The sequence below is a fragment of the Gouania willdenowi genome, chromosome 17, assembly GCF_900634775.1.
Source record: "Gouania willdenowi chromosome 17, fGouWil2.1, whole genome shotgun sequence".
Taxonomy (NCBI): Eukaryota; Metazoa; Chordata; class Actinopteri; order Blenniiformes; family Gobiesocidae; genus Gouania; species Gouania willdenowi.
Genome location: NC_041060.1, coordinates 35,230,997 through 35,258,077, shown reverse-complemented (window position 1 = coordinate 35,258,077; position 27,081 = coordinate 35,230,997). Strand labels below are relative to the sequence as shown.

The window sequence follows — 27,081 nt, the reverse complement described above, 5'->3', positions numbered from 1 at the left end:
TTTGAGTCATTTTGTGTCAATTTAACTACATTCATGATTTGTCATGCTCATAATATGACAGTTTAAACTAATTGTTCCAATATTAACACTTTGACCCTTTTTACCACTTTTTCTGTCTGTTTTTATCCACTCTTTTAACCAATTTCTGTGGTTTTTAAAATCTCATTTCACCTCCTTTTCCACCATTTTTGGTCATTTTGAACCCATTTTATTAGTGATTAAAACCAGGATTTCCATCTTTAAGATGACTATAATAATAATAATAAACGTTCCTGGATAACAGTGGATATTATTCAGATGAATAAATAAATGTGGTTATCACAGATTCATAGAACAATGGACCATCATTTTACTGACTTTATGGATGGACCCCAAAAATCTCTCCTTTATTCCCCCTTATAGATGGTCCTGTCTCCACATGACTGTTCTTCAATGTTCATGTCTGTGTTCAACCACCTTCAGCTACAGTGGGGGTCCTCACTCTCTGGAACCTTTATTTTGGAGGGTCCCCACTCTCTGGGACCTTTATTTTGGAGGGAGCTTGAGAATCACTGCTTTAGACAAACATGCTGAGACTACTGATCACATTTCAGTGACTGGAGGCGAGGGTGAAGCTGGTCACCAGTTAATACGAGAACCAGTAAATCTACAGAAGCATCTCATAATTATGACTTAGTATCTCTTAATTATGACTTCCATCCATCCATCCATCCATCCATCCATCCATCCATCCATCTTCTCCCGCTTAGCCGTTATGACTTATCTCATTATAATGACTTATTATCTAATAATCATGACTTAGTATCTCGTGTGTGTGTGTGTGTGTGTGTGTGTGTGTGTGTCTGCAGGAAGGGTTGAGTAGAGTAGTATGTCATAATTATGACTTAGTATCTCATAATTATGAATTACTATCTCAAACTTATGTATCTGATAACTATGACTTAGTATCATAATTAGGACAGTAAAATTATCAGTATCTCATAGTTATGAGATACTACCTCATAATTCTGACTTAGTATCTCAAAATTATGGAACAGTATCTCAATTATGACTCAGTATTTCATAATTATGACTTAGTATCTCATAATTATGAGATAATATTTAAAAATAATAATAATAGATAATTTGTATTCTTATTCTTATTATCTTTACTTTTCCTTGTTTGTGTTTTTTTAATTGGCAGAAATGGACTTCCATCATTCAGTCCAATTTTCATTAAAAAACAAACCTCATTGAAAAAGAGACAAGCAAATAATGGAAAGATTTCAAAGCCAAAGTTCAATTTTTAGTTTCAATCATTTATTTTTAATTAAGATCCAACATTGATTTTTTTTTTTTTTACATTTATTTGTTTAAACCATCCTGAAAATAGTGCCTGGTGTCACAACTGAGTGGAGTTAACCTGTGCTGTTACCACAACAAGTACAGGTAATAAAAATTAAAAAATAGGTTGAAAAACGCTAATACTGAGAATATAAATATTAATAATTGCTGATATGGAAAAGACTATTTCTATGTTTTATGATTAATTGACAAAGTCATTGTCTTCAATAAATGTAATATAAACTAAACTTTTACATTATTTACATGTTGACAGATGAATAAAAGCAGAAAATATGATACCTAACTATAGAGAACAGCATGCAGTAGCGGGCATGTGGCCGACAGAGGCGCTGTTTGCTCTCTCTGTCTGATTGAAGTACCGGAAGAAGTGCTGCACCAATCAGAGACGAGCTTACTAGGACGTCAGACTGGCCCAGATCCTCGGAGGTGAACTGCGACAGATGGTCAATAAACAAGCGTCGTAGATCTCCGTCGGTAGATTTAGGCCCTGAATGTGTGTTTTCATCATGATGTAACCGCTTCAGGCCGATGTTAGCCACCGTTAGCTGCATTACGGAGCGGAAACAGTTAGCCTAGCTGCTACATCCACCAAGCTGGACCAAACGCTAGATCTGGTCGGGTTTCGGTCGGGCTCTGCGGGTCCCCTGACCCCCCAGAAGAAGATGAAGAAGAGGAAGGAGCTGAACGCCCTCATCGGGCTGGGGGACAGCAAGAGGAAGAAGCCGAAGAAGAGCTCTGGACACCGGCTGCTGCGGACCGAGCCCCACGACTCCGAGTCCGAGTCCAGCTCCGAGGACGACGGCTTCTCCGGCCTGAGCGGAGCAGCCAGCTTCAGCAAGTGAGCCATCTATCTATCTATCTATCTATCTATCTATCTATCTATCTATCTATACAACAACAACATACACTGAGGTGTTGGAATGACAGTAAATACAGCCATAATTATTGGTAGCTGCACGTGCCTTTATTTCTTATCTTTAACCTTTGACCTTTGTGTTCTTTTATATCAGACATGGGAAACTGGCGGCCCTCGGTGTAATTTTGTGCCGCCCCCAGTAAACGCACAAATGACAGAAAAAAACACAAAACAAAAACAATAATAGTAGGTTTTCACCTACGTCACGTTCTGGGCAGTAACTCGGATGCGCGGCCATATTGGAGACACTCAGAGGTAAACACTGATGGATAAATGTCCAAAACCACAGAACAACTCCTCAAAATGTGTTATAGATGCAAAGGTATACAAGGAAATACTTGGTGGTGCAGATCCATACGAGTTGGATCAATAACAACCCAGAGAGTTTTCCGTCTATTACGTATCCTGATATGGGCAACTACCTGATTTGAACCCTAACCCAATCTGGGTCATCCTTTAGATAAAGGTCAGACCTTTGACCTGGAATACAATGAGAAATACAGCTCTACATTTTTTTTAAAATACTTTTTATTTACAATTTTATATTATATGGACAACAAGGAGAAAGAAAAACACACACAAAAAAGAAGAAGAAAAAAAATTCTAAATAAATAATTAAAGAAAATAAATAAATTAGGGTGGTTGTGCTCCTTGTGAATATTCAGTCCTTTATCCTGTAATCAATCCATTTTGTCCAGCGTTTCCCAAAATGTCTCGACTGGTTTCTTAGATAATGAGTCCATTTCTCCATTCCGTATATTTGTCCATTGAGTCACTGTTGGTGGGTCAACTTTCATCCAGTTTTTGGTAATGTTCTTTCTTGCTGCAATTGTCATTATTTTGAAAAGATAGATATCACTTTTGGAAATGACTTCAACCGGTACAAGGCCAAGGTAAACAACAGGGTCCACAGGTATAGTACAACACAGTACATCTCCCATTACTTGTATGACTTCCCTCCAAAAGGCTTTTATTTTTGGACATAACCAGAAGATGTGTGAGTGGTCAGCATCCGCCTGCCCACAGCCCCTCCAGCACAGCTGTTCACATTTCAGTGTTCTCTTTAAAATTTGTGGCGTTATAAAGAAACGTACCAGGTTCTTCCAGCCAAATTCCCGCCATCTCCTTGAGCTGGTGGAGGTGTGCTGCGTGTCGCACATGCTGTACCACTCATCCTCAGATATCGTCATATTTAACTCCATTTCCCACTTTTGTTTTATATAAAAAGTGTTGGATCCATTTTGTTTGAGGCTTTTATACAGTTTTGAGACTATCTTAAAGGGAGTGGCTTTGAATGCTTGTATTATGATTTCTACTAATTCGTTTCCTGCTGAAAGCTCTTTTCTGATTTCAGTGTAAAAGAAATTTCTTATCTGTAGATATCTATAGAAATCGCCATTTTCTAAATCAAATTCTTTTTTAAGTTTGTCAAATGATTTTAATGTTTTAGGTGTTCTATCTTCCATCATTGTGCATAACGCAGTCATCCCTTTATCTCTCCATTTATTGAAAGTATCATCTATTTTTGCTGGTGTGAATCGAAGTGTTTGGGAAGGCCAGATAGTTTAGTCATTTTCCAAGTTATATTTTTTCCTTATCATTTTCCATAATTTTAGTGTGTGTTCTACAATACCATTAGCACCCATTAATTTTATTTCTGTCTCACCTATCAGGGTTTGTGGTTGGGATTGGCCCGTGTTTAACTCAATTTGTTTCCATTTAGCCTGATCATCTGGAGAGCACCAGCAGACAATGTATCTCATCTGAGCAGCTAAATAATACTCCATCAGGTTTGGTAGTGACAGTCCGCCTCTATCTTTGTTCAAATGTAAAGTTGTAAATTTAACCCTTGGTTTCTTTCTTGCCCAAATAAATTTTGAAATTTGTTTATTCCAGGCTATGAATTGAGATTCTGGTATCTTGATTGGTAATGCTGAAAAAAGAAACAATAACCTTGGCAACACATTCATTTTTATAGTTTCAATTCTAGCGCTGAAATCTAAGGATAGTGCCGTCCATTGTGATAAGTCATTTTGTATTTTGTCATTTATTTTAGTGTAGTTTGTTTCATAAAGTTTATTTGTATTTTGTGTAATCCAAGTTCCCAGATATTTAATTGAATTTGTTTCTTTTTTCAGTCTGTATTCTTTCCGGATCGCCTTCTTTATAGACGTGTTGATTGAGAGTATTTGTGTTTTAGAGATATTTAGAGAGTAACCTGAGAGAGAGACGAAAATCATTTAACGTTTCCATCACTTTAGGGAGTGTCTCATTAGGGTTTTGGAGGTATAAAATGATGTAATCAGCAAAAAGTCCAATTTTGTGTTCCTCTTTAGCTAAATTGATTCCATTCATATCTTTATGTTGTCTAATGGCCTGGGCCAGGGGCTCTATGAATATTGCGAAAAGAGTAGGACTTAAGCAACAACCCTGGCGAGTACCTCTATACAGTCTAAAATTATTTGTAAGGTGTCCGTTGATTTTAATTCTAGTAGTTGGTTCACTATACAGCGCCTGAATGCACTTGTTGAATTTGGTGTTGAAGCCCATTCTTTCTAATACGTTGCTTAAAAATTTCCAGCTCACTTTATCGAAGGCTTTTTCAGCGTCTAGACTCATTACTGCTGCACTGATTTGTTCTTTGTTAATATGTTCTATTATATTTAAAGTTCGTCTTATATTATCTTGAGTTTGGCGCCCTTTAATGAAGCCTGCCTGGTCTTCGTCTATTAAATCAGGTAGAAAGTGTTCTATTCTTTTTGATAACATTGATGTAAATATTTTATAGTCAACATTCAACATTGATATTGGGCGGTAAGATTCACAGTATTTCTTGTTTTTACCCTCCTTGGGAATAACAGAGATGGTAGCCTCTTTCCAAGATGGTGGAATTTCTGCCTTATCTAGTGTCCAATTGAAGGATTTCAACATAACCGGTGCAAGGGTCTCCTTAAAGATTTTATACCACTCATTTGGAAAACCATCACTCCCGGGGGTTTTGTTATTTTTCAAACGTGTGATGGCTCTATGTATTTCCTTTAGTGTTATAGGGGCTAATAAGTTGTTGTTTTGCAAAGTTCCCAATGAAGGGAGATCAAGAGCGGATAGATATTTCTTTATTTCCATTTCATCAACTTGTTTTCCCTCCGACTATAAGGATTTGTAGTAATTTCTGAATATTTCATTAATTTCTTCTGGATCAAATAGTTCATTTTTAGTTTCGGGTTCTCTAATTTTATGTATTGAGTTCCGTATGTGTTTTGCTCTAAGTTGTATTGCCAGGTTCTTGGTCGCCTTTGGTCCTGATTCGTAAAAGGTTTGCTTTATATATCTCAGTTTTTTTTCTGTCTTCATTCTGAATGTCCTCAATTTGTTTTTTAATTTCCCTTATCTGTATGTCTCGTTCTTTATTAGGACCCTCCTGCTGTTGTCTTTCTTTATCCCTTAGAGTGATCTGTACTTCATCATATTTTTCCTTTTTTTTCGTTTTAAAAATACAGTTTTTGCTATAAGTTTTCCTCTCATTACTGCTTTAACTGTGTCCCACATTATGGTTGGTTTGGGGCTGCCTTTCATGTTGTTTTCCATTCAGTCAGAAATTTCTTTTTGGATTTCCTTTATTACATCTTCGCTGTTCAGAATACCAAGATTTAATCTCCATAAAGTGTTTTTTGGCTGATTTGTTAGATGTAATTTTAAATATATTATATTGTGGTCAGAAATATCTGCTGTTCCTGTTGAGCATTCTTTCACCCGGTGTCTGTCTGTGAGATTAATCAGGAAGAAGTCAATCCTGGAATGTACTCGATAAGTGGCTGAGTAGTGTGTAAAGTCTCTTTCTTGTTCATGCATGTTTCTCCAAATATCACACAATCTCATCCCCTTTACAAATATATTAAGCAATTTTGATCTTGCCACTTTTTGTTTTTTGGAACTCGTAGTATCCAATAGAGGATTTAATATGGTGTTCCAGTCCCCCCCACAGATTAATATGCCTTCACTTTTTGTTAATATCAGATCAAACAAGTATCTTATGAAATATTTGTTACATTCTGGTGGAGCATATACATTTACCAATGTAACCAAGGAGTTATTGATCTTCCCTTTAATTAATGTATATCTACCCTCTTTATCTCTGTTTTCCGAAATCAGCTCAAAATTAACCGAATTAGCGATCAGTATTGCCACGCCCCGTTTACGGTTGTGGCAAGAGCTAGAAAAAGTATTTTGGTAACCAATTTTTTTAAATTTATCGTGTTCGAGTTTGGACATATGCGTCTTCTGTAGAAAAACAATTTGTATTTTATCTCTTCTCATTTTTGACAACATTCTGCTTCTTTTAATTGGATTACTTAGACCGTTCACATTCAATGAGGAAATTTTTACATCACCTGAACCCATAAAAATGTACTTACTAAACACAGGAACTTTTCCCCATAGAAACTAAAAAGAACATTCAACAAAAAAAATTTAACTTCAAAAACACAAAAGACCTCCAAAAAAAGATGAGACTTCTGCTCATCAAGAAACATGACCCCGTTGGTGGGTCGAGGGTATAGTCTCCCAGCTTGAGAGGGCCCTTTGTTAAGCATGGACCGAAAACTCGGTTGTACCACCTTAAATCCAACGCATCTCTGTTAATGTTACAGAACCATGTCTCCCAGGTTCCCAATTTTAATCATGCCTGTTAACCCCATGTAGTCCAGAAATAAATTATTTGGCATCTGCTATGTTAATGTTTTAGTTTTCAGATTTGTCCTTTTTTATCCTATTTTTTCCGCACCCCCATATGTTTGGAGTTACAGTTTGTTTAAACTATTACAATTTACTTTCGTTTTGCCAATTAGTTACATATAACAACATAGATTGTAATTTAAATTCAAACTTTTAATTTCGGACAAGTTTCAAATTACTGCTTCTGTAATATTCCAGTTTCTGTAAACAGTCCGTTATCACAGTCGATATTACTTGCAGATTGATTTCACTTCCCTGTTTCATCGATGTTGATAGTCCCGGAGCCTCTCTCTCGCCCTCAATCCAGCAGCCGCTCCGTCCGGTTGTCATGTCACGTCCTGCTGCCAGCCCAGCAGCTTCTTAAGCCGTTTCTCCGTCCCTCCGACTCCCGGTTCTGCTGCGCGGGCTTCCATGATGAATCCCCTTTTCTCTATCTCCAGCTGCGCCTCCCGTGCACTGCCATATGTTCCGACTCCGCTATCCCAATGGATACAAATGTTTGTGAATGGTGTTTGGAGCAGATTCCTCTCTCTTTCAGAGCTTTCTTGATCCCGACGTATTCTTTGCGTTTCTTTAATATTTCCGTGGCATAGTCATGGTCGAAGTCGATGATCTTGTCATCTATCTTCCAAGCACTTCTGAGTATCATTTTCTTTACCATGAATTCTTGGAAGTTTATGATAATGGGCCTCGGTGCTGTGTCAGCGTGGGGCTTGGGGGCCAAGGAGCGGTGTGCTCGCTGCATTTTCAGGTCCAGGTCCTCCGCTAGTGACAGCTCCGTTCTCAAAAGTTTATCCACGTAGTCTGTCACTGAGTTTCCTTCTTTTCCTTCCGGGACGCCAAAGATCCTCATGTTGTTGCGTCGGGACCGTGACTCCAGGTCAGTGACTTTCTGCTGCAGCCCTTTTTGTTGCTCCAAACAGGTGTACAGCATCTCCGCTGCCCACCGCTCTACGTGCTCGATGCGGGTCTCTGCCTCTTCGAGCCTTTCGGTTGGTTTTTGGAGCTCAGCTGCCAATCCGTCAAGTTTGGCGTTAATTTCCAGTCCCATGTCGTTAATTTTCTTTGCTAGGTTGTCGTTATCTCTTTTTAGGTCAAGTTTCAGTTCTTTGATAACTCGAATCACATCTCCGTCGTAGTTACCTGCCCCTGCTCTTTCTGCCTCAAGCATGTTGACGGTGGGAGCGCTAGCTGTAGCTTCTTTCACAGCGTGGTTAGCGCCGTCAATGTGGAGTGTTTTGTCTCTTAATTCCAGCGTATCTCTGTCCTTTTTCTGGGTTTTGGGCATCTTTATCTTACATTAACACACTACCCGTCGTTAAAAACAAGTTCTTCGAGTTTTTATTGTGTGTAAAAAGCTTTTAGCCCGGGAGCTTAGTCCTGTTACGTCTCTCTACTCCATCAGCCAAACCGGAAGTCCCAGCTCTACATTTTAGCTCTACATTTTAATAACTGTGTTGTTTCTGTAGCAGGTTATTAAATGTGATTATATTAAGTATATAATGCCACATGCAGTAACTTGATATGAAATATATTATTATCACACTTTAAAATGAGTTCAGAGCCACTGTTATCAACAATTCACTAACCTGACAAGAAATGGGACAAACAAATTCAGATGTTGTCCAGATGTTTGCCTCGTAGATCCTGGTTTAGCTTCGCTAACCACTAGCTCCTCCTTTCCTCTGATAACTGTTGACATTATTCTTCCTGATTTGTTCTAACTTTTGGCACTTTATAAAACTCCAAATGTTTTTCACGGTCTGACTGATTGGTACAGCCAAAAACACCACAATAATTCACCATTTTCTTTAGTTTGCTTGAGTGCATGTGCTTTGTTTACCTGCTGAGTACCTCCAATATGACCACTTCCTGTTTGATGATGCGCTGTGAAAACCCTCAATACACTAAATATACATTACAGAAAAATTCAGTAAAAGACAAGAGAAAAACACAGAAAATAATAATTACAACAAAAGTTCACAAAAATGTTCTACAAACAAAACGACAACACAATTGACCCAAAAGGGAAATGACCACACAAATACACAAAATGACTCTAAAAGACACATTTTACAGCAAAAATACACAAAATGACTTGTAACAAGCAAAGCAACAACAAACATACACAGAATGACAAAAACACACAAAGTTACTCTAAAATCTCTTTGTTCTTTCCTGTATTAATGCTCAGATCGGTCAGTATTCTAATGCTGACATGAATGTACATAATGTGGCCCTCTGATCAAACCCTGGTGTGATGCAAGTTGTCCACCTCTGCTCTATATGAAGCTCATCTATCAGTTACTGATATGTGGTATGGTTTTAAGGATCAGATACACTCAACCAACAAATTGATTCAAATGCCAATATTTTTTTATTTTTTTATACTCAAATCAAAGATTTGAATAATGATGCTTTTAGAGGAAAAACAAATTAGTCAAAAATACAGATTCTTATTCTTTATTCAAATTATCAATAATTTTTTAAACTAATAGATTTTCAAAATCGCTAATAAAACAACACAAATTGTCTCTAAAATCACACAAAAGGAGCAACATTTTGAACACTTACTCCAAAAACACACACAAGACACACGTAAAACAGCAATAAATACAAAACCAAAATACAGTTTCTTATTTTTTTATTTCAATTGTCAAGAATTGTTTAAACTAATATTTTTTTCTTACAAACTGAACAGTTTGAACTTAACTTAAACTGCAACTTTCTTCATTAATCACCAGGTAAAGTTAAATATTTCTAGTTCTAGGCAGAGGTGTAAAGAGTACTGATACTTTATACTGATTTTACTCAAGTAGACGTACTGGTACTTGATTAAAATTGTGCTCGAGTACATGTAAGTCATACATAAAATACTCAAGTACAAGTAAAAATAGCGTAATTAAATAGTACTTAAAGTTCATATACATTTCACAATAAAAATACATTCACAGGCTTTAAGTATAGATACATTAATGAACTAACTTCATTCAATACATTACGTTTAATCTGATTGGTCAGCTATGATGTGATGCATTATGTTTAATCTGATTGGTCAGCTATGATGTGATGCATTATGTTTAATCTGATTGGTCAGTTATGATGTGATGCATTATATTTAATCTGATTGGTCAGCTATGATGTGATGCATTACAGTATGTTTAATCTGATTGGTCAGTTATGATGTGATGCATTATGTTTAATCTGATTGGTCAGCTATGATGTGATGCATTACAGTATGTTTAATCTGATTGGTCAGTTATGATGTGATGCATTATATTTAATCTGATTGGTCAGCTATGATGTGATGCATTACAGTATGTTTAATCTGATTGGTCAGTTATGATGTGATGCATTACGTTTAATCTGATTGGTCAGCTATGATGTGATGCATTACGTTTAATCTGATTGGTCAGCTATGATGTGATGCATTACGTTTAATCTGATTGGTCAGCTATGATGTCATACATTTGATTGTTGTCTGATCATTTAATTGTTTTGTAGTTTCACAATGTTTGTTGTTTAAAACAAAAAATAAACATTTTCTCAGTAATGTTTGGGTCTAGAAATGTAACTAATTACATCAGTAAAATTACTGATTTAGAAATATACTCAAAAAAAGTACAAGTACCCATAAAAACAAGTAAATTGCAGTAACGTTAATACTTATAATCAGTAACTTTCACCTCTGATTGATGGCATCTCACCCCCAGATGGGGTCCTGACCCTTAGGTTGAGAACCCCTGGTTTAAGCATAGCACATACTGTGCTGTATTTATTTTAATCCCCTCTTATTTGTATAGATGTTTCTCATCGTTAGGACCTATCCTCACATCCATACTGTGATACATTAACAGAATCATCTGATGTCATGTATTGAGCTTTGAATCAGACACAGCAGTGACACTGGGAACCATTGTGTCCAGTAAATGAGTCAGCATTAGTGATTCCTGTCAGTGCTTTCATCTCTCCTGTGGCCTCATTAAAAATGAAAGAGAACGTCTAACATTACTGTGTGTGCGTGCGTGCGTGTAGGAGGAGCTACAGACAGTGCTGCACCCTCTGCTACCCGCTCTTCCTGTTCATCATCCTGGCTGGCTGCGTCATGGCGTGTGCCGGGCTCATCTGGATGCAGATCGCTCTGAAAGACGACCTGGACTCTCTGAAAGAGAAGCTGCGCAGCAGTAAGCAGGGTTGGGGTCAATTACAATTACATCTTCAATTATCCACGTTCAATTACAACTCAATTATGATTACGGCGACTGGCATTTTTACCAAATTACAATTCAAATCTCAATTATTATTTTTCAACTTTGTCAATTACAATTAGGTTCTCAATTACATTGCAATTAATCACAATTACTGAGCCTTTAATAAATAAGATCAAAACAGTGTAACCTTACTAAGTACTAGTCTTCAGTACTCAACTAAAAGTATTAAAGTAAAACAGTACATGCTACTATATGTGCTTAAAGTAAAACAAATGTCCCTTAAATAATAAATCAGGGTTTTTAAACCAGCAAATTCAATATATTTAATTCTTTAAGAGCTTGTAGAAAACTGGTACATGGAAATAAATGAAATCTGTTACCTGTTACTCATTATTATAGAAAACATTTGTAATTAAAATGTGTCAAGAAAATAAGTGCAAATGCACAATAAAACCCAGAGCTTTAAGTTTAACATTTTTAAAAACATGTTAACCATGATATTAAGAGACCTGCCTAACAGAAAAAAGCTCAAACCACCAACATGTATCACTTAATTTCATTAGAATCATGTTCTCCAGGTTTGTGGAATGGAGACGTGACCGTTTGCTCTGAAAATGAGTCGTTCTAATGAAAAGCTTCACGGTTGTTGGTTTGAGTCTTTGTACATTGTGACGTCATATTCAAAGATCTTAAAAGTAACGAGCTCATTTTAAAAACGTAAGGAGTAGAAAGTACAGATATTTGTTTAAAAGAAAAATGAGTAAAAGTAAAAAATCACCCAAAAAATAAGAATACTCAAGTAAAGTACAGATACCAGAAAAAACTACTTCAGTACAGTAACACAGTCAGTTTGATCCATGTCTTAAATCAGCTGTAAAAGACATTAATAAATATTATCTATCATCTAATTATGTTCTCATCTCTTGGTTACATTATTAAGCTTTTATTAAGTTTTATTATTTATGGTGTGGGTGTCTGAGCCTTTGTTCTGTCACTGTACGGTCAACTTGATATGAAATATATTTTAATGATTAACTTCGTATGTGTAAGAACTGTAACATGGTTCTCAAATTATATTTGACAATTTTCTATAGGATTCCCACGTTAATAACAATTACAAAGTGAATTTTGTGAAGCCAATTATAATTAAATTATGATTAAAACAGCAGCATTTTGGCAGTAGGAGCTGCAGGAACAAAGCGAGCGACGTCAGTGGTTTCTAACGTTTGTCACCGTGTTGTTCCAGTGGAAACTAGTCAGAAGGCCTCGTCCAGTGAGATCCCCAAACTCAGCGAGGAGCTGAAGAACAACGAGCGGCGACTGGACGATGTGGAAAACGGCGCCAGAGGGCTGAACAAACTCTGGTCCAACCTGACGGAGTTAAACAGGAAGGTGGGTTCCACCAATCACGGTTCACCTTCTCTTCCATTGAGCAGGCAGAAACCAAACCTCTGACGCTCTACGAGAGGAAACGACACATGACGTGACAACGTTTTGTTTGGAACGCCGTTGGCTGTTAAACATTACAAACAGAACTCTAAACATACTGCAACCAAAGATGAGCAGAGGACAAACACACACAATTTACTCCACAATTTACTCTAAAACAACACAGATTGGCTCCAAAAACACAAAAGAAGAGAGAGGTACACAAAACCACAGAAATACATAAAAAATATACACAGAAATGGCTCCTAAAACACAAAAATCACAAATAAAACAACAATTATCTCCAAAATCACACAAATTAGAAAAATTTACAAAACCACAGACAAAAAGCACTAGAAACATTACAAAAGTTCAGAAAATATACAAAAGGACACAGTGGGAGACAGTCACCTCAGTGGTATCTGTCATTGTGTCCTTGGGCAAGGCACTTCACCCACATTTCCTAGTATGAATGTAGTGTGTGAGTGAGTGTTGGTGGGGGTGGGAGGGGCGTATGGTTCATTATGGCAGCCTCGCTTTCATCAGTCTGCCCCAGGGCAGCTGTAGCTACAATAGTAGCTTACCACCACTAAGTGTGGAGTGAAAGAATAATACATAATTCTGTAAAGTGACTGTGTGTCCAAAAAAGTGCTATATAAAATGTATGTATTATTATTATTAAAAACACACACCAAACAAATAACAGCAATAAATACAAAATGACAACATACACAAAATTACTCCAAAAACAGTAGATGATTACAAAAGTACAGAAACGTGTACAAAAGGACATAAAAAATATGCAAAAATAACTCCTGAAACGCCAAATCACAAATAAAACAACACAAATTGACTCTAAAAACACAAAGAAAGAGAACAATATTCAAAACGATGCCAAAACTTTGCACGTTTACTTCAAAATCACACAAAATAACTCTAACACTTGAGACAAAAGTACAGAAACATATACAAAAGGACATAAAAAATATACAAAAAATTGTCTCCAAAATCACATCAAAGGAGAGAAAAATATACAAAACGACAGCAATATTTCTCACATTGACTCCAAAAACGCACACCAAACACAAAAAAATAACAGCAATAAATACAAATTGACAAATAAAATACACAAAACGACTCCAAAAAACACTAGAGATGAGTACAAAAGGACATAAAAAATACACAATAACTCCTGAAATGCAAAATCACAATGAAAACACACGTGAGCTTGATAAAAGTAAAGCTATTTGGAAGTGAGGTTAGTGTAGAAATACCATAAATCTCAAAAACACTGAGGGCTGGATTCACTAAAGTTTAAGGTGTATTAAAATGTGCACAAATGTCATTCCATGTGCTAATAAGGAGTACAATCCCCAGGGAATCGGGAACACGCTGATGCTGCTGCACATTCCAAAGCGCCCTCATTTCATTTAACACGCTTCCCTCTAATGAATGTGTAAAGTAGGTGGAGCTTACTAGGGGAGCAAAAAGGAGGAGGAGGAAATGCAGATAAATGAATGCAGTGGGCGCTATGCGATTCATGAAATCTGGAACTCTTTGCGGTGATTGTTTTTGTACGGAAAAATTGTACGACTGAGAAGTAGGTGCAAACACACACGGGCGTGTGTGTGTGTGTTGTGTGTGTGTGTATGTGTTCGCTCCGGTGCAGAGCCAGAGGATCGCTGTGCGCTGAGATGGATGTCACATTGAACACAGCTCCAGTGATCTCCTGTTGTTCTCTCCATGTTTCAATGTGTGGTGTTGATGTCAGGCCAGAATCAGCTGATCAGAGATGTGTATTGAGTGCACATGTGAGTGTAGTGGTGACATCGCTACTCAGGAGCTCAGATGGTCAGTAGATCATCTTCTAGATCATCTACAGACTGACTGACAGACTTACTGTATTAACTCAGATCAATAGGATGGTTTCTGTCTTAATCTGCCTATTTTTATGGTCTGATCAGAGCAAAGTTACAGGAGCTAACAGAGCACCCGCGTTAAAGCTAACAGAGCACCCGCGTTAAAGCTAACAGAGCACCCGCGTTAAAGCTAACAGAGCACCCGCGTTAAAGCTAACAGAGCACCCGCGTTAAAGCTAACAGAGCACCCGCGTAAAAACTAACAGAGCACCCGCGTTAAAGCTAACAGAGCACCCGCGTTAAAGCTAACAGAGCACCCGCGTTAAAGCTAACAGAGCACCCGCGTTAAAGCTAACAGAGCACCCGCGTTAAGGCTAACAGAGCACCCGCGTTAAGGCTAACAGAGCACCCGCGTTAAGGCTAACAGAGCACCCGCGTTAAGGCTAACAGAGCACCCGCGTTAAGGCTAACAGAGCACCCGCGTTAAGGCTAACAGAGCACCCGCATTAAATTAGGGGGAAAATATATCATTAGGTTTTAACGTTGTTTTAAAAAAAATAACATTTTTATTTGTTTATTTAGTTTTCTACATTATTAAATGTTTGTGCAGCAGACAGAGAAGTCCAACTGTCTCATATTTAACTTCCTCAAATCTCATTGTGTGTTTCTGTTCACTCACGTCTCTACATTAAACGAGCAAAACACTCATTTAAATCACTACGTGTGCGTGTGTACCAATATTACAGCCGGTCCCACATAATACCTCATTTAAGTTTGAAAAGTGCATCTATGAATCGCTCTCATGAATAAAATGTTATTCCTTGTCTATTCAGTGTGAGTATTTATTAGTGGAGGACCTATACAATGACTTAGAATAAATACAATAAATTCTATAACTACATTCATCATGACCCTTCACCAATTCAACAAATAACTGTTAGTTTTAACGTTTACATAAAATGAAGTAATAGTTATTACTTTAATAACGAGCTATAACCACTACTGTTTGTGTAACACTGATACATCTTTTTTTTTATTGTTTATGGATCAAACAGAAAATAAAGATCTTTCATATTTGTGACTGCATAGTAGTGATACGTCTACATAAATATTGATCTTTCTAATAATTCACAATGTAGATGATTTATACTAACTGCTTTTTCTCTCACAACATGTATGATAATAAAGTAAAACTTGAAAAATAAATCAATACTGAATCGTGATTAATTGATTTGAAACCATAATAATGGAAGTGGAATTTATTCAGAAAACAGGCTGTGATACTCATCGCTTTAGTGTATTTGTGTTGGTCTTTAGTGTTTTGAGTCATTTTGTGTCAATTTAACCACATTCATGATTTGTCATGCTCATTATTTGACAGTTTACACGTCTACACTACAAAAATGTAGTTGATGTGGGTTTTCTATCCTCAGTTATGTTTACTGTGAAGTGTTAAATTAGACTAAAGCTGTGAGAACCCTGTAGACTGCACTGTTTTTACTAACCTGGTTTTTCACTGGTAGATTTGAGAACAATCTAAAGATGATGATGTTATTTCTGGTGTGACTTTACCTGGTTTTGTGCTGGTCTGCTGCAGCTGGTCCTGATGGACTCTGCTGTGACTCATTTGAAGGCCAACCTGAAGTCTGCATCAGACCTGATCAGCCTCCCCACCACCGTGGAGGAGCTGCAGAAGGTACCAGAGCACCTTGTGAACCCCCCCCACCCCCCTTTGCTCTGATTCTCACCCATGTGTCTGTTTGTTTTCACCGTCAGAGCGTGGCCACCATCGGCAGCACGTTAACCAGCGTGCAGCATGATGTCAAGACCATGCAGGAGGCTGTGGACAAACAGGACCAGGACTCCAGGAAGACCACGGTACTCCATTCATCTCAACCTTCACCACACCTTTTAAAAACCGACTCTCTCTGAGCGTATACAAAAACACTGTTTACCGCTCCTTGCACGCTGGCGGTTGAATTAGTTCCACACATATCTAGCGTACACAGACGGACTTATTACTAGGGATGTAACGATTCATTCAACTCCCGATACGATTCGATTCATGATAATGAGTTCACGATACGATTCTCTCACGAATACTGTACTATTTTATTTATGTTTTTCATTGTCAAAATAATCCCTTGATAAACTATTCAAAACAATGCAATTTAACTAAATATAAATCTTGAATGAAATAAATAAAGGAATAATACAAATGAAGAAGAAGCCTATTCATTAAAATTCTGGTTCTATAGTAAACAATGCAAAACTGCATAATAGTTGAAAATATATTTTGTGCCTTAACAATTGGACTTAAAAAAAAAAAAGTCATTGCAATGTGTTTAGGTTTGATATTTGTTTGGACCAGCAGAGGGCGCTGCCAACCCAGTGGTCGGTTGGCATGCAGATATTCTTGCAATGAAGAAGAGATTCTATGCTAGCAGACAGAGCTAATAGAAAAACATGACTTTTACAGATATTCACGTAATATTACAGATATTTTTTGGTGCTAAAGGGGTAAGGAATCATTTATGAACACGTTTAAGAGTAGAAGGCGGCCAGAAAGAAAGTAATAGCAGATTCCGCCCGCCACCAACACTTCTGGATAGCTCCCTCTGCTGTTTAAAAAAAGTACTGTTCAATTTTCACAGCATCAATGTGAACCGTGAAACCTATGAATCGATTTTTAACTGCCTTACGATTGTTACATCCCTAGTGTTAATGTTAATGCTAGGTTAGTGTTAATGGTAATGCTAGGTTAGTGTTTATGGCAATGCTAGGTTAGTGTTAATGGTAATGCTAGGTTAAAGTTAACACTAGATCAATACTCTACTGTATTTTCTTCAGGAAATGCCAATCTTCTAGTAATATTTGTATTAAGTGTTTTTATTCCCTGCGTAGCCTTGTTTTTTAGTGACACTTCTTTGTGTGCGTGTGCCTGCAGTATGTGTCTGACCTGAGGAAAGCCCTGAGTGAGGCCAACAGAACCGAGGAGCAGCACCACACCTGGACCGACGAGCAGATCCACGTCCTGCTGTCCACAGTGGCAGAACTCCATCAAAGGGTTTCACTCCTAGAGAGCGTGAGTCATTCCTAGAGAGCGTGAGTCATTCCTAGAGAGCGTGAGTCATTCCTAGAGAGCGTGAGTCATTCCTAGAGAGCGTGAGTCATTCCTAGAGAGCGGGAGTGATTCCTGAAGAGCGCGAGTGAGTGATTCCTGGAGAGAGCGAGTGAGTGAGTGAGTGATTCCTGGAGAGAGAGAGAGAGAGAGAGAGAGAGAGAGCGAGTGGGTGAGTCACAGCTCAGGCCTTCGTGGATTCACATGTTCACATGATCTGGTCTGTGTTTGTCCAGTCTGGTCGTACCCATGGCGACGCTGCTCATCAGAGTCCAAACATCAGCACCAAAGCCCCTACACAGGAAGGATCTGGTATGAAGGATCATAGTAGCTCCTCTTCTTCATCATCATCATCACCATTGTTCTTCTCTCCCTCAGACGTCTCCAGGACTCCTACTGAGCTGCCCAGAAGTCGACGTCCTCGCCTCATAAACAAACGGCGATCAAAGAGATCCGTTATGGCTGGATGTCCTCAGACTCTCAGGCTGAGGGGCGTGGCCTCTCTGAAAGGTTTGATTTAGGATTGAAAAGTAACAAAATTCCAAGAAATAAACAAAATAACAGAAACTCACAAATAAACAGAAAAATACACAAAATTACTTCAAAAACAAACACAATTCACTTCCATCAGTTATTAATGACTCAGTTCTCCATCAGTTATTACTGACTCAGTTCTCCATCAGTTAATAATGACTCAGTTCTCCATCAGTTATTAATGACTCAGTTCTCCATCAGTTATTAATGACTCAGTTCTCCATCAGTTAATAATGACTCAGTTCTCCATCAGTTAATAATGACTCAGTTCTCCATCAGTTAATAATGACTCAGTTCTCCATCAGTTAATAATGACTCAGTTCTCCATCAGTTATTAATGACTCAGTTCTCCATCAGTTATTAACCCTCTGGGGCCGACGGCGCGTCCTGATCACATGATCGTTTTAATGCACCAATAGCGGAAAAGTGCCAATAGCGGAAAAGCGCAGCATCCTTGGATCTCCGTTTCAATCTGTGTCGAAAGTGCGGATGTCAAACTACGAAACAGTTTTTAAATCATGTTGATAGGCCAAATAGAAGTGGCGTTATGAGGGAAAATGTGCGTGTGTTTTTTTGTGACATTTTTTTAAGCCGTCAGTGCAGGCTCCGTGCAGGAAGACCGCTGCAGAGCGCGTCTAAAACGAAAGCAAAAGTGTTGTGGAGCAAGAAAGAAACACAGTGAAACCTCACATTATAGCTGTTTCCTATTGGTTGAGAAGAAGAATGCCATTGTCCAATCATAATGTCCACATATAGCAGGAATTTTGTTTTCAAGCGACAGGTAAACAGAGACGGAGAAAGAGAGGGTGAGTTGAGAGATTTGAGATAATAGTGATTATTACTGTGATTTGACTGTTTAGTTAGTGTGTAGTGAGTGAGATTAGAGTGTAGTGTAGTGTCTGGTATATTAGTTTGTTTTATATCAACACAATGAGGCAGAAATAATTAGCATTTCCCTGTATTTGTGATTCATACTTTTTTTGTAAATAGTTGTAAAAAATCGCCTGAGACATTGCTTGCATTTCACTGTAAATATCTATATACAGTATATACGTTTTTGAAATACATAGTTTAGATTTGCAAAACAAGCAATAAAAATGATTCGTTAAAAATGTTTGTGACTTTTATAGTAAAAAAACCTAACTTTTTCCCACTCGAATTTTAGTTGTTATAGTGGTTTTAGATCCACTGTGTTAATACAGTATGCCATATTAAAGAAAATACTTCATAGTCATATTTGAGAGGTTTTCCTGAAGAAAATGATACCAAACATACAAGGTTTATGCATTTCCTTATATGAAATATAAAGATAAAATCAAACACAATGAAAAAACAGCAAAAACGTCTTAGGCCCCAGAGGGTTAATGACTCAGTTCTCCATCAGTTATTAATGACTCAGTTCTCCATTAGTTATTAATGACTCAGTTCTCCATCAGTTATTAATGACTCAGTTCTCCATTAGTTATTAATGACTCAGTTATCCATCAGTTATTAATGACTCAGTTCTCCATTAGTTATTAATGACTCAATTCTCCATCAGTTATTAATGACTCAATTCTCCATCAGTTATTAATGACTCAGTTATCCATCAGTTATTAATGACTCAGTTCTCCATTAGTTATTAATGACTCAGTTCTCCATCAGTTATTAATGACTCAGTTCTCCATTAGTTATTAATGACTCAGTTATTCATCAGTTATTAATGACTCAGTTCTCCATTAGTTATTAATGACTCAGTTCTCCATCAGTTATTAATGACTCAGTTCTCCATCAGTTATTAATGACTCAGTTCTCCATCAGTTATTAATGACTCAGTTCTCCATTAGTTATTAATGACTCAGTTCTCCATCAGTTATTAATGACTCAGTTCTCCATCAGTTATTAATGACTCAGTTCTCCATTAGTTATTAATGACTCAGTTCTCCATTAGTTATTAATGACTCAGTTCTCCATCAGTTATTAATGACTCAGTTCTCCATCAGTTATTAATGACTCAGTTCTCCATCAGTTATTAATGACTCAGTTCTCCATCAGTTATTAATGACTCAGTTCTCCATTAGTTATTAATGACTCAGTTCTCCATTAGTTATTAATGACTCAGTTCTCCATTAGTTATTAATGACTCAGTTCTCCATCAGTTATTAATGACTCAGTTCTCCATCAGTTATTAATGACTCAGTTCTCCATCAGTTATTAATGACTCAGTTCTCCATCATTCTTCGCGTGTGCGTGTGCGTGTGCGTGTGTGTGTGTGTGTGTTATGGTTGCAGACTTGGAGCTGATCTTCCAGCAGAACTCCCCTGGTCTGACCTCTGCTGACCTGGTTCTAACACTGGGTTCGAGGGCCCGTGTGGGTCAAGCCGTGGCGTGCTTCGACCGGGACCAGGACCAGCGTTTGTCTCTGACTGAGCTGAGAGATGCTTTGGGTTTGTGAGGGAGTAGAGCACTCACTCCTCTCTGGATGCAAACGCTGCACTTTGGTAAACGTCCTCGTTCACCGTATGGACAAATGGAAACTTTTGCACAAAGCTTCATTTTTAGACCCTCTGATTTTTAGCAGTTTAGTCGATTTAACACCATGGTTGTGTTTATTTAAGGCATGGATGAATGAATGAATGTTTACAGGTTCAAAGGTCGACTCGTTCTTTGTTTTTGTTTCTGTTTCTGGGCTCTGACGCACTGATGATGATGATGTGTAAACGCTGTGGGCCCCAGAACATGTATGTAGCAATAACACTGACGGCTCACACCTCGTAGTAACAGGTAGTTTCTCAAGCACTGATGATGACGATGGTGCGTTCACTGACACTCTCTCTCTCTGATGTACAAAAATGTTTATTTGCAGTTTTTGGTGAAGAAACTTTGTAAAAATGGGTTTTATTCACATCATCTTACCTTTTAAATGCCTGTTTTTGAATTATCTCATGACCCAGACAGACGTGAGGAGCTCTGCTGTCTGAGTAATAATAATAATATTAATAAAACAATTACAAGGAAATAAGTCTATTTCTACTTTTTTATGACCACAGAATCCACCGTCCCTTGTGCCCATAAACTTATTTTAATAAACACTAGGTGCATTACAGCCAGGGTTGGGATCAATTACTTTTCAATTACTACTACAGTTACCAGCATTTTTCCCAATTACAATTAAATTCCAGCTATTTTTTATCCTCAAAGTAAATTAAAATGACGTTTTCAATTACTGAAGTTCAATTACAATTAATCACAATTACTGAGTCTGAAATAAATAACCTAATTAAATTTGACCTTCCTCTTGTGTTAGCTTTCTGTTAGCATCTCTAATGCTAACTGGTTTTAAATCAGCTGTAAAATACACTGAAAACAAATCTGTTTTATTTCCCATCTATTGATTACCTTGTTATTCTTCCTAATCAATGAAAATATTAGTTTTAATATTTATGGTTGGGCGTCTGAACCTTTTTTGTGTCAGTATACACATAGATTTATAATTTTTTAAATGGTAAAATGTGGTAAAGCTTGATATGAAACAAATTTAATAATTATTAACTACACGTATAGAACTGAAAGCTCCAGTATGTTCAGAACAGTGCTGCCAGGGTCCTGATGAAGGTGCAGAAACACGAGCACATCACCCCCATCCTCCGTACACTGCACTGGCTCCACATTCAGTCCCACATAGAATATAAGACCCTCCTGCACACCCATCACTGTCTGCACGGTGCAGCCCCCACTTACCTCACTGAACTGCTCACACCTCAACCAGGACCTGGTCACGCCCAGGACACGGCTCAAAACAATGGGCAACAGGGCCCCCCGTCTGTGGAACGCCCTCCCAGACCACCTCAGGGCCCCACAGACACTTTTAAGAAAAGATTTAAAACTCACCTTTTTACAGAAACTTATTTTTACAGTTAATGCCTCTTTTAGTCCTGTCTTTTAATATATGTTGTGTTTTATTTATTTATTTATTTTAATTTAATAATATTAGCAATAATAAAAATCCAGTAACAATAATAAAAACAATATTAGTAATAAACTATTATTAATAATAAAGTAATATAATAATAACAATAACAAAATAATATAATAATCCAGTAACAATAAAAATTATATTATAAACAATATTTTATCAATAATAATGTAATGTAAGATTATATTATAATAATAATAGCAATAACAACATATAATAATCCAGTAACAATAATACAACAATATTAATAAACAATATTTATTCATGTTTTAATTAGTATTATTGTCAATAATATAATGTATTATAATATATTACAATGACAATACCAGTAACTATAACATAACATAAAATATATAATATTTATAAGAATAGCAATAACAATAATACAGTATTAGTACAATATACAATAATAATTGTCAAATGTAATGTTTAGCCTTAATGTTGTCAATAAAAAACCTGAACACATCTGAACGTTTTCTGGGTTTCTTTTGTTCTATTTCTATCTATATCTGTACATCTATACCTATATATTTATCATGTCTGACGTTTGTTACAAACAAACCCAGTGAAAATTGCCTGAGAAATGAGTGATTTATGAGAACTTTAATAGTGTAAACACATCATTCCTCTATCGATATAATGAACTGTAGGAGTGATTGACACCGCTCCAAGATGGCCGCCCTGTAGACCCACCGCTCTAGTGGGCGGGGCAGATAATGTCTATGCTCCTAACTCTGCTCCAATCAGCACACAGCACAGGTGACAGAGGTACAGATAATCATCTATATGATAAATTAATGTTTATGGTTCAGTAGCTAATAGGATGGATTTAAAAGCTGCTTATTTATCATCTTTATATGAAAGTGTTTTTATAAGAGGATTAAGGCCACTGGGAAAATAAAGATCACTATTCTAGATTCACTTCTTCAAATCACACGGTTGTATTTTTTTTATTTTCTTTTAATTTTAATTGTGTTGCCTTTATTTTTTTCTTTTTAGTCTTATTTATATTATTAGTCTGTGACAGATTTCAGTCCCTGCAGGATTTTCTCTTAAATTGAACTGATTTTGAGATAAATTTGTATTTATTTTGGGGAAATTTTGTAAAATAATTAAGGGAAAATGTAGTTCTTTAAACAATTTCAGATTTAAAATGACTGCAGTCACGTGATAAAAGCGTGGGGAAAATTGTGATCATCCAAATATAGTTGAAATTCATTCATTCATTAATTATCACAAACACACGTGGCTCATGCAGGAGCTGGTGTAAAACAAAAACGGGACAAGAAAGGACTGGACAAAATAATAAAAAATAAAACAAAATTAAGACAAAAAAATTAAGAAAAAGAAACAATTCACAAATTCTCAGTGCTTTTAATCCTTTTCCATGTTTTAGTGTAAGATTAAATCTGCTTTATGTCACGTTTTCCATCATTTTTATTCATAATCACTTTTTTCCTACGTTACTAAATGTGTGATTAAGTTCTTTGGAACCTGGAGGTTTATCTTTAGAAACATGTAGAATATGTTTATTTACTTTATGGTACCTTTTAATTTTAAGAAAAATAATGACATGACAACAGATGATTTTGATTTTTAATACATAACAACAAAGGTTTTAAATGTTTAGGGTGTGTGTGTGTGTGTGTGTAGCATAGTTTATTCTCACACTCTCAGACCAGAGCTCTTTTGGCCCTCCAGTCATCTGACAACAGCCCCAGCAGCTGCTCTTCTTCATCCTCCTCCTCTTCCTCCTCCATCTCCGTGGTCCTCTCTACTCGGTCCGTGGTCCCAGCCCCGGTCCTAACTGCGTCCCTGCGGTCCCTGAGCTGCTCCACCCGTCGGTAACACTCCATCTGCTGGTAGATCTCGTGGATCTGCCTCTCCATACGTCCCTCCTCGTCCTCCTCGTCCACCATGGCCTCAGACTTACTGCTGACCTGCACAAATAAGGGATTATAATGGAAGAAACAATCATTAGTTATTTTCCTGCACTACTACATCTCATGTTTTATATATACATTATAACCCACTCTTATTTCTTTTTTTTTTTGCACTATAACAGTTTTTTTTAATTTTGCATTATAAGTCAGTTTTTAGTCCTTATGTGTGTTTTCTTATTTTTGTAGTGGTTTTCTACTGTAAACACTACTTTTGCCACCTCTGAGTATTTCCAGGTAACTTGATTATCACTGCTGACCTGTCGCATCTCCTTCTGGAACTCCTCCCACTCCCGATCCATGTGGTCCTGCGGGGCCTCCACGTTGCGAACCTTAGCGTCTCGGACCGGGTCGTCAAAGAAGCCCTCTGGAAGCACCTCCGTGGTTTTCTCCTTCTGGTCCGGGGCCCCAGGAGCCGCCTTCAGCACAGAGCCCGAGTGGGAGGCTGGGGGCGGGGCGGAGGAGGAGGAGGGGACAATGGAGGGGATGGAGCTGTCAAAAAAGTCTGCAGGAAGTCCTCCAGCTTCATGCTGTTGTTCCTGTGGAGCTGGAGGAAGGTCAGAGCCCCCACCTTCCTCCTCCTCCTCCTCCTCCCCCTCATAGACTCCAGCTAACAGACTCAGACCTCCAGAGGGAAAAAGAGAGAAATTCAGTTGCTGAGACTTCAGCCAAGTCAGTATTACTAATGTAGACATGAATAAATGTGAAGCTAAAGCTAGGATCAAAAATAAAATGATTGATGAGTGGCAGAAGTTATGAGATGAACAGAACAATCAACAGTTACAGTTACATGGTATTTAAAAGAGAGAGAGAGGGGAAATGTAAATATTAGGGGCAAATAGAAGAGAACAGATTATATTGGTAGATTAAGGATTGGACGTAGAGGATTAAATAAATAAATATAATGTTCAATAATTAATAAGCCTTTTCACACTTTCGTTCAGTTCTCATGAGTGAGTTCAAAGGTCAAGAAGAATAAACTCGCTTTAGCCGACAACGAGTCTGACAGAGATTTAGATTGTTTTTACCGTTACAGCGTTGATTCCATGGAAGATTTTTAGTGGAAACGTGGTATCGGTCTCCAAAGGAGAAATGCTGAGTTAGCTGCTAAAGCTAACGCTGCTAAAGCTAAACACTGCTCACGAGCTGAAAAAACAAGTTTTTAAACAGTGATCAATCAGCTGATCAGTTTCACTTATCGACCTGTTAAGTGTCCGTCCTGTGCACTTCCTTCAAATGTGTAAATGTAATTAAAATAATAAGTTAATAAAATAATCATGTACCTGGTTAGTTAATAGTGTTCCTCGTAAATGTACCTTTTAAAGTGAGAACCCATACTGTCCTTTTAGCACTCTTTACCATCAATAATAGTACATTTTATTTATTAGTGCTTTTCAAAGACACTTTACAGTTGTTAAAACAATTACAAAAAAGAAAGTATCAATAATAAAGGTAAATACAGAATAAAATACACAACAATCATAAGTTAAAAGCTTGTAGAAAGAAGGAGTGGCTTCTCTCATCGCTTTTACAAAGTGCATCATTCCCGGATTGAGTCCAAACCCGCCCACTGGAGACCCAGGTAGTCGGTGTTAACGTGCACCAGGGGTCACCTGTGTGGAAGCGAGAGGACTGCCCTAGCTTCCAAACTGCTGTTGAGCTCCTCCCATCAGTTTTCAAAAGTGCTCGAATCGGCCAAAAGTGGCTTCAGTGGAAATCCTTGGTGTTTAATATTAATAATATAAACACTATTAAAACATTAATTATCTCTGGAACAACATTACAAACAAATATCAACAGAGTGAGCGAGCTTGTTTACGTTTATATCCCTCTGATCTACATATTTGTTTTTAGTGTATTTTACAGCTGATTTAGAAGCCGTTAGCATTAGAAATGCTAACACAAAAGGAAGGTTAACTTTTATTAGGTTATTTATTTCAGACTCAGTAATTGTGATTAACTGTAATTGAACTTTCGTAATTGATAATGTAATAAAATAGAAAAAGTCTGCAGGTTGAGCTGAGTGGTCTTAGGCGCCGCCCTCAAGGATTCTTCATTCCGCTAACGTGGGTTTGAATCCCACATTAGTCAAATCATTTTAACATATTTAACACGGCACATTCCACCTTTAAAAGCACACATCCGACAAAAATAAACATTTTAGAATTAGGGTTAGGATAGAGTTATATGAGCTAAAATACAAATGACGGAATTTTAAGTCACGTGGTGCACCTATCACGTGACCTAAACTGGCCAATGTGTTGCGCTGCATATCCATAGAGTGGGTTCGGTTAGGTTAGTTAAACGTATCCGTAGTACAATTACGTTTAACGTAACCACAGCTACGGCCAAAAAAACCAAAACATTGTCATTGGAAAAAATGCTGGTCATTGTAATAGTAATTGAACATGGATAATTAAAAATGTAATTGTAACTGAAAAGTTGAATTAAACTCCAACCCTGGTATCAGTGATGTGTCTTAACTATGCAGTAGTAGTAGTAATAAAAAAAAAGAAGAGAAACACAAACCTCCAGAACTCTCCGCGGCTTTCTCTGAACTCTTCCCCCGTTTCCTGTCCTCGCTGTGCGGTTCCTCTGCCTTCCTCTTCGCGGGGAGGCTCCGGGGCTGTTCTGGGACCGTCTTCCCGGCCCTGAGCTGGGCCACCTTGTCCTTGTGCTGCCTCCCCAGGATGTGTGCAGCCCACAGCCGCTCGGACTTGACGGGGGTGGCGCACAGGGCGCAGGTGAGGTGCCCCAGGGCGTTGTAGCGGGCGTAGGGGGACTCCACACGGTTCTTATCGGAGCTCCTCCTCTGCTGCTCCTTCATCAGCCTGCGGAGCTCCTCCTGCTCCACCTTCACCTTCACCTTCACCTTCACCTTCACCTTCACAGCCTTCTTATCCACCGACATGTTTCACACGAACACTAAAACACACTATAGCACATACAGCTTCTTGTTGTGTTTTCCTCCTGGACTTCCGGTTACGAAAATAAAAACATACGTCATCAAAGAGCGCCTCCTACTGGTTCGGAGCTTTT

The 27,081-nt window shown here is 37.7% G+C and overlaps 2 protein-coding genes across 2 annotated transcripts; one reads left to right on the top strand and one right to left on the bottom strand.

Moving 5' to 3' along the window:
* Positions 1 to 1,706: 1,706 nt before the first annotated feature.
* Positions 1,707 to 21,148, top strand: efcab14 (EF-hand calcium binding domain 14). The gene is made up of 9 exons (XM_028472993.1): positions 1,707 to 2,182; positions 11,030 to 11,178; positions 12,452 to 12,597; positions 16,090 to 16,188; positions 16,269 to 16,370; positions 17,440 to 17,577; positions 17,850 to 17,925; positions 17,992 to 18,123; positions 20,418 to 21,148. Exons 1-9 carry the CDS (start codon positions 2,007 to 2,009, stop codon positions 20,579 to 20,581), a joined length of 1,182 nt encoding a protein of 393 aa, XP_028328794.1. The 5' UTR covers positions 1,707 to 2,006; the 3' UTR covers positions 20,582 to 21,148.
* A 2,538-nt stretch (positions 21,149 to 23,686) lies between these two features.
* On the bottom strand, positions 23,687 to 27,032 carry znf830 (zinc finger protein 830). Its single transcript, XM_028473005.1, has 3 exons — positions 26,572 to 27,032; positions 24,303 to 24,667; positions 23,687 to 24,042 (listed from the first exon to the last, which is right to left on the bottom strand). The coding sequence occupies exons 1-3, from the start codon at positions 26,951 to 26,953 to the stop codon at positions 23,776 to 23,778; spliced, it is 1,014 nt and encodes a 337-aa protein (XP_028328806.1). The 5' UTR covers positions 26,954 to 27,032; the 3' UTR covers positions 23,687 to 23,775.
* Between the last annotated feature and the right edge of the window lie 49 nt (positions 27,033 to 27,081).